General features: G+C 31.8%; 1 protein-coding gene and 1 pseudogene across 1 annotated transcript; both read left to right on the top strand.

The window, feature by feature from the left end:
- The first annotated feature begins 1,679 nt into the window (after positions 1-1,679).
- On the top strand, positions 1,680-4,249 carry LOC114180506. Its single transcript, XM_028066819.1, has 13 exons — positions 1,680-1,820; positions 1,904-1,976; positions 2,251-2,326; positions 2,420-2,547; positions 2,628-2,727; positions 2,806-2,932; positions 3,001-3,158; positions 3,262-3,382; positions 3,542-3,640; positions 3,715-3,783; positions 3,865-3,933; positions 4,004-4,072; positions 4,160-4,249. Exons 1-13 carry the CDS (start codon positions 1,680-1,682, stop codon positions 4,247-4,249), a joined length of 1,320 nt encoding a protein of 439 aa, XP_027922620.1.
- A 1,401-nt stretch (positions 4,250-5,650) lies between these two features.
- LOC114180505 lies at positions 5,651-11,609 on the top strand (annotated as a pseudogene).
- The last annotated feature ends 4,403 nt before the right edge of the window (positions 11,610-16,012 follow it).

Here is a 16,012-nt window from a genome sequence, read left to right as displayed (position 1 = left end):
CTGCCAAATAATACAGTTGTTTGGTTTCGTTGACCAGACTATTAATAATTTAAATGAATAATACAAAAAAATATTATTGGAGATAATATATATATATATATATATATATATATATATATATATATATATATATATATATATATATATATATATATATATACTATAAAAGTATGATATTTATAAAGGTTACTTTTAACGTTTAAAGACTGCTATGAATAATATTTTTACGAATTAAAATAGCCGTTAGAATTACATCACAAATATATAAAATGCGGGTATTTTTTCTTAAAGAAAACATTTTTTACTAACAATTGAAGAACGTTAGAGTTTACACATCTTTTTTATTATATTTTGATAACTAAAAATTTCGCAAAGTTATCATTTTATATTTATTGAGAAGTTTAAAACAGTAAAAATTGTTTATAATAATTTTTAAAAAATTTTAAAATTCCAAAAAAATACTTTTTAGTTATTTTTTCAATAATTTGATAAACAAAAATAAAATTATCTAGTAATTTATTTAAATTATTTTAGAAAACAATGATAATAACATTAATAATTTTATCATATTAAACTAATTGATAGTCTAATCTACTATATATCTAAAAAATTCTTAGTATAGGTAAATTACTGAATTGGACATCTTAACTTACTGACACGTGTCTCAAATAGAGGGTATTTTCGTCTTCTGGGTTATTTTTTTTTTTCGCTGAAAGCATTAATTGTTGATTGATGGTTGCTGACATACGAAAGCTTCTTCTTCAAGGCATTGCATTTGGCGGAGGCATTTCAATTTTTCTTCTTCCATGTTAGCTTTGTTCAAAAACATATTGCGTTTCTTTTTTGTTCTTCTTCGACACTTCATTGCATCTTCTTTCTTCTTCTCCATAGCCACGTAAGTTTAATTTGTTTTTTTGGTTGTTTATTTTTGTTGGTTGATGGTTGTTTCTTCTTCTTCTTCTTCTTCTTTTGCTTTCTTCTGCTTTCTTCTTCTTCTGCTGTTTATTTTTTATTGCTTTGTGATTATTGTTGTTGAAGGTTTGTAGAAGCTGTTTTGTTCTTCATACCAATGTAAGTTTTAATTTTTTTTTTGGCTGTTTTTTTTTGTTGGTTGATGGTTGTTTCTTCTTCTTCTTCTTCTTATGCTTTCTTTTGCTTTCTTCTTCTTCTTCTTCTTCTGCTGTTTATTTTTTATTTTTTATTTATTTTTGTTGTTGAAGGTTTGCAGAAGCCATTTACATCTTCATACCAACGTAAGCTTCCTTCTTCCTTTTTATTTTTTATTTTTTTGTTCTTACGTTAGCTTTGTTCAAACAGATTTTTGCTTTCTTTTTTCTTCTTCTTCGAGTTCATTGCATGTTCTTTGTTCTTCTTCATCTTTCTTCTTCTTCGTACCAACAATTGTTTAAGTTTAAAATTTTTTTGTTTGTGTTTTTTATTTTTTTGTGATTTTTGTTTTTGAAGGTTTGCAGAAGTCGTTTTCGTTGTAGTTATTTTTTTATCGTTTTTTTATAATTTTTTTGTTGTTGTTGTTGTTCTTTTTTTTGTTCTTCTTCTTACTCGGTGCACAAATTTTATTTGAAGCCGTTCTTCTTTTTTGTTCATCTGTTTTGTTATTTTGAAGTTGTATAGTTTTTTTTCCTGTAAAGTAGTTGACCTATTTTATTTTTATGTATTAGATGGCAAGGAAATTTGATATGATCAAGGATATTGATGGAAAAAGAGAGACTTTGAAACTTGTTGTCCGAATTGTGGATCTGTGGTTTGTTGAGTCATGGGATTCCAAACGAAATATGAAGATGATTCTAACAGATCAAAAGGTAATGTATGATTGTATTGTCATTGTATCAGTGTATTGTCTATGTGTATATATTTGATGTTTATGGATGATTTTGCTGGTCAGGGTGATGTTATCCCTGCTATGATTAAGAAGGAAGACATTGCTACGTGGGAAGACAAGCTAAAGGAGGGAGAAAGTTATATAATGCATAACTTCAAAATTCTTAACAACAGAGCTCAATATAGAGTTTGCGACCACCCCTTTAAGCTATTATTTATTGGAGCAACGTCTGTATGACGACAACCAATTGACAGTATTCCTGCAAAAGTTTGGAAGTTCAAGAGCATAAAGGATATCATTGATGGAAACTATTCTGCAGATTTGTTGGTTGGTAAGTTTTTTGTCCTTGATTCATATCTATTTGCTATTTTTTTGTTGTGTTTACTTACTGTTTTGTTTTTCCATTTTAGATGTCATTGGTGTGGTGGATAATGTGGAGGAGAAACCAAGTTCCAAAAATGTTGTGTTTGACCTAAAGGACTTGAGGTACAATTGATTGTAATGTTATTATTTGTCACAGATTAAGTTTATTATTTCATTTTAATGCTATTTTGAATTTGTTTTTTTTCTATATTGCAGTGGTGCGTCAATCTGTTGCACTCTTTGGGATTCATATTGTATGCGGTTGGTTAGTTATTGGAGGGAAAGTCATGAAACACCTTATCCGGCTATTATTCTTACTCAGGCAAAGATAAAGGCTGCCTCAGGTTTCATTGTATTTCGAAATGTTTGTTATATTTATTAGTCTACGTTATTTGGAAATTTATTTCAATTATTTTGTATATAGGTCCATGGCCGGTGTCATTGTCTAATTGTTGGAATGGATCGAAGTTGATTATGGGAGATGATATATCTGAACTGATTGAATTTAGGAAGGAATTTTCAAAGTAATAGTTTTATATTACGACTATGTTATTCTATAACTCTTTGTATTTGATAAGTACTAACTAATGTTTATTGTGTAGAACTACTGCTCATGAAATTTTTGAGGAGGGAAGCCAATATAGTGGATCTTCCCAGATTAGTCATGTTGATAGGTTTATGTATAAAACTGTTGTTAAGAGTGTTTTAGAGATCCTGACTGTGATAGAGGTAGTTTTGATTTTGTATACTTTTATAATTGATTTTTGTTATTATTAACCCTTCTTTTATTTTTGTAGGAGATTTCATGTGTTACTATTGCACATACACTTAAATTTAACTTAGGAAATGATGGATGGAGTTACTTGGTTTGTAACTTATGCGCAAAAAGAACATATGAAGTTGGTTCTTTTAAGTGTTTGAATTGTGATGGTTATAATGAGTATCCAAAAATGAGGTTAGTAATAGCTGTGTAGTCAAATTATCTTACTAATTAGTAATGAATGCTTAGTAGATTACGTATGTTATAATCTTATTTATGATTCAATATATGTTTTCAGGTACAAGCTTGAAATTCAAGTGACCGATGGAAAAAAGGTTGTTAACTTCATGCATTGGGACCAAGACTGCATCAATTTAATTGGTCTTTCTACTGGTGATTTGCGAAAGAAAATGATCAAGGTTGTACATGTTTACTTTTCCATTAGTAATATAATAGTGGCATAATAATACTCATTTCATTTCATCTTTGTTTTTCAAAATATATTAGGATGGTGAGGAGGATCCTAAATGTTTTCCAGAGGATCTAGACGTTCTTTTGGGTTGTCTTTGGCTTTCAAGGTCAAGCCACAAGGAAATAACCGACCTGCTTCAGTAATGAGAGTTTCAACTGATCATGAAATTATAGGTCACATTAGTAGTCTTCTTGGACAAACTCAGGTCGTAATTTTAATTGTTGTGTATTGATTATGTCATGTATTTTGAGATGGAACTAAACAAATCAAATTTTGTAGGTAATGGAAATTGTTGAAGCTAAGGAAAATTGTTCTGATGAATTAGAGCTTCATAAGGACAAGTCCATAGTGAGTACTTATTAAATTGGTTGATTTTATTAATACCCATTTTGATGTATTGTATGTTTTAATGTATATTGAGTAATGCAGGCAATTGAGGTTGGGAAACGTATGAGTGCCAGTGAGTCTGATGTCCATACTCATACTGGGAGTTCTTTAGTAAGTATTTTAAAGTCGGTCTGCTTTGTGGTGTGATCAAAATTTATAATTTTGAATGTTAAATTTTCAGGCAATGGAACTTGCTGAATGTGGTGATAATGCAGCATGCGACTTATCTGCTGATACTGATAGTTCATTAGTAAGTATATAAGTAGATACATTTAGTGTCTTAATTTTACTGGACAGTTTAAAGATGTAATTTGACTAAACATATGATTCATTGCAGATGTGCCTTTCTAGGACAGCTGATCTTGATCCGGATTATGTGTCACGCCCAGAAAAGATCTTTGTACTACCAGTAACAATGAAGACATAGAGTATATTCCAGAAAATTTCATGGATTTTGATCTTTTGGAGGACCTGCCATTAGCCCAATTGTCAGCTACAAAGACAATGAAGACTATTAAGAAGGAGAAATGATATTTAATTTATGAAAGCTATGGAAATTATTGTAGTAAATGTTGCTTAAGACTTTATGTTAGTTTCGTTAGAAATGTTTTGGCTCCTTCAAAGGCTACATTCGTTGATCCTGTTTTGATAAATTGTATTGGAGAACCTTCTTTAGTATTTTAAATAGTTTTGGTTGTGATTACGTAGAAGAAAGTTTGTACACTTTATGTATGTTGTGACCTTTAAATGTTTAATTCATTGATATATTTAGGGATCGTATTTAGCAATTCATAAATCATAACATGTATATTAATACTAAGCACTAAGCTCTATTATAAAAAAAATTGTAACCGTCGATACGTTTATGTATTTATAATCAGAATTCAACATGTATCCATTGTGTTAAGTATACTACCATGATACGCGTTGATACATGATCCTTAACATGTATATTAATTCGAACTTTTGTTACATTCCAACCTATGCATTCAGTTTAACATTTTCATATCTTTTTTATAACATGTTATCTGGATTGATTAGACATGCATTTAATAAAGATATGTAAAAGTTTATAGAGCAGTAGGATATCATAATTCATTAAAGCAATCATCAGACCGACATTTAATAAAGCCAAAAACGTGCAATAGTTAAAGTTGATGGTACGATATTATATTCCATTAAACCAATGAATTTGATAATTGTTTCCTGCGCTACAAGCAATGTGTAAGAGCAATGTGCATGTACAGTATTATATATAATATAATGAAATGTAATTGTATAAAGTTGGCAGATTAGACACATTAAGATGAAAAGACTTGCATTTAAGAACCCCAAATCATGCTTCCCTTTGACATGACTTTATAGCGGTGTTAATTTTGGCGGTAAAAATTTCACGATTCATCTATCCAATATCATGCAACTGCCAAAATCTTTAGATTAGCTTATGTTAAGACAACCTTTAATGGTTAAGCAGATGAGAATTTGGTAAATCAACTATGTTGTAAATGGTTGAAGCACAACATACTATTGTTATTCATTAATTGAAATTGTTTCATTTATCTGTTCACAAAGCAGTATTATGAACTATATCTGTAATGTTCTAAAAATTTCGTGTAGAAGTTTTTCTATCATCTTCAAATATAACCTTTATATATTATGCAAATGTTGTTATTTCTGAAATAATTATCATGTGTGTGCTATTTAATGTAGAATGATGGCCGATGAAAATAGAATGTGCAGTTCAAGTGCAAGAATAAAAAGAAAACTGATAATGTAGGAGAAGAGGATGAAAGCTACATACAAAATTCAGAAGTGCGTTGAAAACAAAATGTCAGATCGTACACCATTAGCTGATGTAACAACTTATTTTGTTAATCAAGATACATTGCATATGGAATCACAACTTCAATCTTCTGATATTAGATTCAGGAATGTTCAAAGAAATGTTACAGCCTCACGAAAGAAGCCTCAAAGTTTGCTTGACAAGTTTGAAAGCACTGTGAATAATGTGACTAACATAAGTCAAGGGAATATACCAAGTCAATCATTTGTATTGGAAGATGTTGATGAACTAGAATCAGATTCAGATAAGTCTGAATCGCTTGGTCAAACAATAGAAACTTATTTTGGAAATCAAATTAACAGTTCATCATTATTACTGATTTCATCATTATTAATTAAGCAGTCATTGATGAAGTACATGATAGGAACCATCAAAGCACGGAGGCTAATGCAAGATAAGTAATCTAAATAGTTTTTCATGAACATAATTGTTATGATATATGGGAAGTTGAACTAATAATTATATTAATTTCCAAATTGTATGCAGATATAGGAGATCCGATCTATGTTTGTCAGCATTGCGATGCATATATGTGGTATCAAGAACGCATTGGCAAATCTCATTATACGATTAATCCGAACTTTCAGCTATGTTGCTCAAATGGAAAAGTTGAATTGCCAATGTTGAAAAAACCTCGGATGAGCTAAGTCAACTTTTATTTCAATCAGATTCAAAACAGAGCAGAACTTATCAGAAGAATATTAGAACATACAACATGATATTTGCATTTACATCACCTGGAGCAAAAATTGACAATAAATACAACAATGGAGGTGGTCCACCAAATTTGAGAATCCAAGGACAATCATGCCACAAAATTGGTAGTCTTCTTCCACCAATTGGACAACAGCCAAAGTTTGCTCAATTATATATGGGTTAAATATGTTTTTGGTCCCTCAAGTTTGAGCGAAATTTGGGTTTAGTCCCTCGTCAAAACTTTTGACCAATTTAGTCCTTCATCTTCCAAAATGCGTGAATTTAATCCTTTTAACCAAATTTTGTTAAGTTTATCTGACATTTCAAGCGCATTTCATGATAATATTTAAATTATTTATACTGTTTGACACATTTTTGCTTCAATGTTAACTTAAATACTATCATGAAATGCGCTCGAAACGTCATATAAACTTAACAAAATTTGGTTAAAAGGACTAAATTCACGCATTTTGAAAGATGAAGGACTAAATTGGTCAAAAGTTTTGATGAGGGACTAATTCCAAATTTCGCTGAAATTTGAGGGACCAAAAACATATTTAACCCATTATATATTTATGATACTGAAAACAAGATACACAACAAAATTCAATCTCTGAGGTACAATTCATTTGTCTTAACAGTTGTTATTATATTATGTTGCATGTTTGTATTGATCTGAAATTCAATGTAGGAACAACAATGATATTGATGCTCAAATTGTTAGAACACTAACAAACATGCTAGATAAGTACAATGTGCAAGCTAAATCTTTTCGTATGGCAAGGGACAAATATGCGGAGCAGCCATGTCATGATCTTAAATTGAAACTTATTGCTGATAGGCAAAAAGATGGACGTATATACAACATCCCCACCGTTTTAGAGGTTGCTGCATTAACAGTAGGAGATGTTGACACTACATCTCCTAGGGATATTATTATGGAAAGCAGAACAGGAAAATTACAAAGAATAAACGAGTTGCACACAAGCTACTTGGGATATCAATATCCGCTGCTGTTTCTCTATGGTGAAGATGGATATAAGCATGATATTAGTCATCGTGATTCTTTGGCACTCAAACGTAACCGCTTAACAATTAGGGAATGATTTTGTTTCAGAATTCAAACCCGACAATGTGAGCCAATGACCATTCTTAGATCAAGAAGATTATTCCAACAATTTGTTGTAGATGGATATACAATGATTGAGTCTGAAAGACTATCATTCATCAGAAACAATCAGTCCAAGCTAAGGGTTGACAAATACAGTAACCTCTGCCAACCAAGCAATGATAGCTACACAGAAGCTTCACAGAAAGGAAAACGTTTTGTGCTTCCATCTAGCTTTGTTGGTGGTAGGAGATTTATGGATCAATATATTTTGATGGGATGACAATATGTGGTCATGTAGGATTCCCATATCTTTTTGTAACTTTTACTTGCAATCCAAAATGGCCAGAGATTTCTAGAATATTGAACCCTTTAAAATTAACTCCTTCAGATAGGCCAGATATCATTGCAAGAGTTTTCATAATCAAATTTGACCAACTATTATCAGATTTAACAAAGAACATATTGGGAAGGGTCATAGCATGTCTGTATACTTCATATACTTAACTATTTACTTATTTCATTTAATTGATTATTCTAATCATGTAACTGATCTGTGATTGCAGACATGTATAGTATTGAATTCCAGAAACGTGGTTTGCCACATGCTCATTTGTTGTTATTTTTGCATCCATCAAGCAAGTACCCGACAGCCATGGATATTGACAAAGTAATCTCAGCTGAAATACCATGTGCCAAAGAAGATGCAGAATTGTATAACTGTGTAAAAGAACATATGATTCACGGCCCATGTGGAATCTCTAAAACATCATCTCCATGCATGAAAAATGGATCATGTTCTCGATTTTATCCAAAGAAATTTGAAGATACTACAACAATTTCAGAAGATGGTTTTCCTCATTATCTTTGAAGAAACAATGGTCTTAGCATTCTGAAGAATGATATTGCACTAGACAACCGATTTGTGGTTCCTTACAATCCTACCATATTAGTCAAATATCATACACATGTCAATGTAGAATGGTATAACCGTTCTAATTCAATCAAGTACTTATTTAAGTACATCAATAAGGGCTATGATAGAATTACTGTTGCCATTGTTTCTAATGAGAAGCAAGGTTTTTCAACTGATATTCCAAGGGATGAAATCAAACAATATATTGATTGCAGATATATTTCTCCATGCGAAGCATGTTGGAGAATATTTTCATTTCCAATTCATGGAAGAAATCCAGTGTACTTCAAGGATGATGATGACATTGATGAAATCATGGCAAAACCGACAGTTAGGGAGTCCATGTTCACGAGTTGGATGGAGTGCAATAAGAAATATTCAGATGCAAGGGAACTAACATATCCACAATTTGTTACTAAGTATGTATATAATAAGAATCAAAGGTGTTGGAAACCAAGGAAAAAAGGAAATACCATTGGAAGACTTATTTGGGTTCCTCCAGCAACTGGTGAACTTTTCTACCTAAGGAGGATGCTAACAATTGTTAAAGGTCCAATATCCTACATAGATCTGCGAATTGTTGAAAACATAACTTATCCTACCTTTAGAGAAACATGTGAAGCTTCTGGATTTTTGGCAGATGATAGAGAATATGTCGAAGCTATCAAGGAAGACAATGAATGGGGATTTGGTGTCAGGTTTTACAGAGGGAGTTTCACTGGGGAGAACAACACCAATGAGATCTGAGCCTAAGCACATAAGACACTGACACCACTCTCAACCCAAAACCTTAAGGCAATGGGTTTATGGGTCTTGATTCTTATATAATGCTCTACTTTCTCAATTCTGGTCAATGTGGGACTTAGACTCACACTTGGATTCCTAACAATCTCCCCCTCAAGGGTAAGTCCCTTCAACCACATTGGTACACTCTCCCTCTAGCGGAGGCTGCCCAACCACGAGTACTAATTTTCTGCCCTTTTCTGTACTGCCGTTATTCTTAACGGGACACGCTTTACCTAACCAACACTGTCAAGAAGACTTTCGATACTAGGACCATATTGCACTCGTCTGAGCCGATATTAACCATCGGCTCTGATACCACTTGTCAGGATTTACAGAGGGGGTTTCACTGGGGAGAACAACACCAATGAGATATGAGCCTAACCACACAAGACACTGACACCACTCTCAACCCAAAACCTTAAGGCAATGGGTTTATTTGTAACTATGCTCATGTCAAATAGTATCAACAAACCTGAGGAGGTTTGGAAGAAAACATGGGAAATGCTTTCTGATGGAATTCTATATAATGAAAGAATTATTGCACGAAATCCAGGTGAAATAGTTTTTAAAAATATTAATGTCAATTTTGGATATGAAAGTATGTTAACTTAAGTTGTTTGTTGCAGGCCTCAACCTGAATTTGGAATTGTTGAAAAATTTGACTTTGATTGAAATTGAGAAGCTTTTACAGAACAATAGGAGATCATTAAAGGAATTTCCCTCCATGTCTTATCCTAATGATTTTGCAGTAAATTACTGTGGCAACCGATTAGTGTATGTTGAACTTGATTATAACAAGGATGATGAACTACGTATCTTTGAATCAAATTTTACAAGTATGACAGGTTAGTCATTTCTTCTAAATATTTTTGCAATACAAGTCATTGCAATTTATCTAAATTATTATTGATATGCAGATGAACAAAGACATATTTTCCAAAAGATTATAAATGCGGTGCATGATGAAAAATTGGGCATGTTCTTTTTATATGGATATGGAGGAACAAGAAAAACATTTATGTGGAACACATTATCTTCTGCTCTTCGTTCTGAAGGAAAAATAGTTCTAACAGTTGCATCAAGTGGTATAGCTTCTTTGTTATTGCCTGGAGGTAGAACAACTCATTCAAAATTTAAAATTCCAGTTCCAACACTTAAACACTCTGTCTGCAACATTACAAAAGGTAGTGAACTATCAGATTTGATGAAATTGGCCAACCTCATAATTTGGGATGAAGCACCAATGGCACACAAATTTTGTTTTGAGGCACTGGATCAAACTTTAAAAGATATCATGAAAGAACACAATAAATCAGATTTCGTTTTTGGTGGCTAAGTAATAGTATTTGAAGGGGATTTTAGACAAATTCTTCCTGTTATCCCTCGAGGAAGCAGATCTGATATTGTTCATGCAACTATCAACTCATCTTATCTTTGGGAGCATTGCCAGATCCTGAACTTGACCAAAAACATGCGACTGTTACAGCAGGGATTACACAGCTCTACTATTGCTGAAATTGAAGAGTTTTCTTCCTGGATAATCAAAATTGGTGATGGTTCACTGAATGAACCTAATGACGGCTTAGTAGATATAGAAATCCCTCCAAAATTTCTAATCAAGAACTACAAAGACCCTATCCAAGCTATAATCAATAGCACTTATCCACAACTACACCAAAAATTCAATGATGAGATGTTTTTGATATCAAGAGCTATTCTAGCCAATCGAATTGAAACAGTGGATGAAATCAATAAATCTGTTCTATATTCTATTCCAGGTGATGCTTCACTCATACTTATCATTTTTTCATACATTTGTCATATTTTAAAAGTCTAACAACTGTTATTCATAAAATTTAGGTGAAGTAAAAGAATACCTCAGTGCAGACTACATTGATACTTCAGATACCATGGACGTTGATGTATATGATGGTATTACACCAGAATTTTTAAATTCATTGGGAACATCAGGATTACCAAACCATAGTATAACACTCAAAGTTGGGACACCACTAATGCTTTTGAGAAATTTAGATCAATCTGAAGATCTCTGTAATGGAAGCAGATTAATAGTCACCAGACTAGCAAAGCATGTAATTAGTGCAAAAATTATAACTGGGAAAAACAAAGGAACAGAAGTTTACATCCCGCATATGTTTATGTCCCCATCTCAGTCACCGTGGCCATTCAAGATGATTAGAAGACAATTCCCAATCATGTTATCCTATGCTATGACCATAAACAAATCTCAAGGTCAATCTTTAGATTGTGTTGGATTGTATCTGCCTACACCAGTTTTTAGTCATGGTCAGTTATATGTTGCAGCTTCCAGAGTTAAAAGCAAGTCAGGATTAAAGATTTTAATTCATGACACCGAGAATAACCCTTTGACTGCTACCACAAATGTAGTTTTCAAAGAAGTTTTCAACAATGTGTAATGAACGATTACATACCTGATCTTTTTTTTGCTAAGCATGCATATGTGGAATAGTTACAGAGTAAGAATGCTTAACTGATGTGCTTAAATATGATGTTCTGGCGTAATGTATAAATTTTTTGTCACAATGCCTTGCAGTAATAAATGAAGATGTGGTACTTTGATGTTATCCCTTGCATTTATCATGTCTGAACTGACAATTACATTATGGTAAAATCGTATTGGGCATAGTGCATTAAATATGTAAACTGCCATACACCAACAAGAAAACAAGAATTAATTATATGCAGACATTCAACCAACTAATGTTTGTACTTATTATGGACAACATCCTAATTCTTCGCTACCCTTGGGATAATATTCTCAAATAACTCCTGATGTAGGTTCATATAGCAATTCCTTATATAGAGTATTACTTTGCAGCCATATAATTAGCCCAATTGATATTGAATCTCTTTACTTGACACACCACCTTAAATATGTAGTTGACCTCCAACAATTGTCAGTTTAATAATGTTTTGAACCCTAACAAGACCTTGCAACGTCATATGAGCAGCCCAAGTAATACTGAATATTTAACTAAACACACAACCATAATTATCAAACGCACCTCCCAGATGTCTGATATTATTAATCAAATATGCTGATGCAAATGAAGATCCGTGTTCATTTATTAACAACTATCCATACTATATTAAATCCAACAAATTATGAACATTACAATTATTTATAAAATTGACTTTTTAAACATAAATATAAGTAATATTATATAGAAACGAATATAGAAGTTATTTTGTTTTTTATATTAACGTAATATTATAGTAAGTTAAATGCTAGAAACGAATGGTTAATTTGTTATAGATAATAACAATAATATATGAAGTCAATTGTTCTTAGGTAATATTATTCCAAACTGGAATACTTATATTATTTTTCACTTGGAACCATTTTTATCGAGTAACAGTTATAAAGGTAAATAATGTTGTTTATGAAATCGTATTAGCAATAAGAATACTAAGGTTTAAATATAGTTTTACTAATTATAAAATAATTTAATATTTGGTAATAATACTTTATATTTATTCAAAGTTTTCGTTGAATTAAATTTATATTAATTCAAATTTTTAACTTAATCAAAAAATGTAGATAACGAAAGTTGAAACTTGGTATAGTAATCACAAGGCACATGTACATATTTATGATTAAGTAGACATAGTCAATATAATAGTCAATATAAATAAGCAGTTCTATATAAACATATATATCAACATTCCAAAATACATTAATGTTGATATACTAAATATCTAACATCTGCAATTCATAAAAAAGAAACTTAAACTAAGTGTTCATAGGTCGTACGTAATACTTCGATAGACAAAATATTCAAAAGATTACAATAAGCTAATTCTTCAATATATGGATGACGCTCTTTTCTTCATCCTCCACAACAAATCTTATCCGATCACCAACAGCCAATCCATTTTCTTTGCAAAACTTCTTCCAACCACAGGTCAAGTAACACTCATAGGAACTTCTGCCCGTCCAACGTATTTTACAGTCCCAGAATTGAGATGGGCCATTCGTTAGTGTGTAGCTCTTGCGTCCCTTGATCAAGCATTCTTTTCCAAATTTGGAATCCAGATACTACATTCGAAGAAAATATGTTAAGCCATCATAGATATGAATTCAAATATAAAAACAGGACTATACATATCAGTCTTACCAAAGAAGATGCTTTAACATCATAATTGCTTAATACTTTCTCAAAATCAGGAGCAACAACTGGAACTTAGTTGTTTGCAGCATTGCCCGAATCTCTATTATAATCCATTTCTACTCCTTCGGCCGAGAATATCCTATGAAGAAATACATTGTTTCCTACATAGTTTAAATGTAAGTAACACGGACCAGTCAACCCATAATATGGAATGTACCTACTAAAACCAAATAGAACCATCCTCAAAGACTCATTTGTATCCACATATATTTCAAACATCTTCGACAGAGGGTCATACAACTTGACCGCGTAATTAAACGCAAGTTTATCCTGACAAAATATTTGGAAGTAATCTGGGACAGTAATCAACATCTAAGACAACAATCAACACATGAACTATATTAGAATCAATGCCATACAAATGCAGCTGTAAATGTAATAAAAATGGATTAATATTGCATACCGTGGCTGGGATGAACTGCACCCTAAACGCTTGGAAAAACCTTATTGAAGACAAAGGGTTACATCCAAGAGAATTCTATGCTTTACCAGGATACTCAAACTCGGTCCAGTCCAAATCGAAAAGCCTTATACGAAAATAACGGTCTCCACAATAAACAGTACAGACATAGTAAACATCGTTGAGGTTATGAAAGGACCGAATGTTCTCAACACCACGAATCTGTCTCTGACCCAAAAGACCTTCCTCAAACTCTATATTTATTGTATTTCCTTTCGGATCATTAAAAAAGTTGGTCCCTAGCAGTAGTAATTTACCCCATTGTTCATAAAAACCAACTTCGAATTCAAGACACTCCTGACATATACGAAACCAAAAGCATTCATAAAAATCAAAACTTTGAACAAAAAATGTTACAAACACTTCAACCACAACACCATCGTACAAAAAAATATGAACTTTACGCCAGAACCTAGGTATTCCTATCCAAAAAACCAAACTTTAAATAAAAGAAACAAAATAATGCACCAACCTCTGCGGGCTCCATCACCATGACTGAGTTCTGGTAAAAGTTTGTGAAACTGATAGCCCTTGATGAAGACATTTTCAGGTTTGGACGTTGCTGTAACTGCGAGAGGGATGATGGTTTCTTTCTTCGTTTCTGACCAAACACACGCACACTGATCCAACTTACCTTTTAAAGAAACAAAACGTAACGTCTCCACGAAATGAAACCCCCTGACAAAACCAATCAACGTGCAAAATAAATATCACCCCGATAAGACATGTAATAAGTTCATTTTGCCGCCATCTTTTCGTATTCTGATAGAAATATTACATTTATTTTAATGATATTAAATTAGTAGTAAAAACGTTTACCATAACACTTTAATGATGTACTGTTAGGTCAAACAAGAAACCATAATACCAAAACATAAAACAATTAACCGAAATTGACCTTAAATTCAAATTAATTGTCAAATTAATAAATCAATAAGAGAATAATATTACAAATATAACAACACTAATATATAACCGTAATTAATTCTAGGAAATTATATCAAAATTATATTTATTTAAGGAATATAATTATTACATATTCTTTATAATCATGTAAATATAAATAGTAATTCGTTTATAAAAAATAACCTTTAAATCTGACAAGAAAATCCAAAACAAAAAAATTAACATATGTTTTTTACTCTTTAATCTTGAATAAAACTCTAAACTTATTATCACAAACAATGTTTTGTAATTAAACTTCTAAAAAACATGATACTGACATTTCTTAATCTAAACAAAATAACAATCTATGTCATCACAAATAGATTATTCCAAATTACTCAAAAACACATAACATATAACACATAATACATACCAATAATTAATTATACGTAAATATATAATTATATCATTGTTAGATGAATTTATCGTTTGAATATATTTAAATTGACAATTAAAACATCTATAACTTTTAAATTAAATTATTGATTTATTGATAATAATATTAAAATCTGTTTTCTAAACAAAAGTTTTAAAAAACAAAAACACGACCCGTGCGTACGCGGGTCTCATGCTAGTTTATAATATAACTGTGATATCTCATTTAATAGATAAATCAAAGATCACATTTTTTATATTACAACTAGAAAGGAAAACTAAGGCACAAAACTAATGTCATAAACAACTTAACATGAGACAGTTGTTCAAAAGGATTGTTCGCAAATCAAGGAATTTCAAAATAAAATAGTTCATGAAAAAGGAATCCAACTTAGAGCAAGATCCAATGCATGCTAAACTAGACCGTAACATCTCCATCCTCATGGCGATCATCAGGGATCTCCACATCTGCTCACACTAACATTAGTGATCATCGTAAAAAGGGAAAATAAAATAGAACACAGACACAAAGACAAAAGGTAAGCTAGAGAAAAAAAAGAATAAATTTTGATATACATATGTGCAAACAATTTATAAGCCAGTAAAAACAGTAAGCACACCCAACATGTGATAGCAAACAATCAAAGACCCTATAACTCGATTATCCGGATACATGTAATGGGATCGAATTTACTGGTTGCTTGCACTTGTGGTGGCCTCTACTGCTTTGTAGAGCCATTGTCAATGGGTTTCACCCTACCACGCACAAGGTTAGTCCATGATCATCTAAAACCATTATCCTGCTAGAGACTGGGACATCCCGCTACTCTCACCACTTGAACCAATC

Source organism: Vigna unguiculata, chromosome 4 (genome assembly GCF_004118075.2).
Source record: "Vigna unguiculata cultivar IT97K-499-35 chromosome 4, ASM411807v1, whole genome shotgun sequence".
In the NCBI taxonomy this organism is placed as follows: Eukaryota; Viridiplantae; Streptophyta; class Magnoliopsida; order Fabales; family Fabaceae; genus Vigna; species Vigna unguiculata.
Note: the sequence above shows the minus strand (reverse complement) of the source record. Positions and strands in the feature narration are given on the sequence as shown.

What these genes read in the sequence shown, in the direction of transcription:
- LOC114180506 (XM_028066819.1), top strand. Translation starts at nt 1,680, where the DNA reads ATGGCAAGGAAATTTGATATGATCAAGGATATTGATGGAAAAAGAGAG. An exon ending in AATGAGTATCCAAAAATGAG is followed by an intron (nt 3,159 to 3,261) that starts GTTAGTAATAGC and finishes ATATGTTTTCAG; the next exon opens with GTACAAGCTTGAAATTCAAG. An exon ending in CTGATACTGATAGTTCATTA is followed by an intron (nt 4,073 to 4,159) that starts GTAAGTATATAA and finishes GATTCATTGCAG; the next exon opens with ATGTGCCTTTCTAGGACAGC.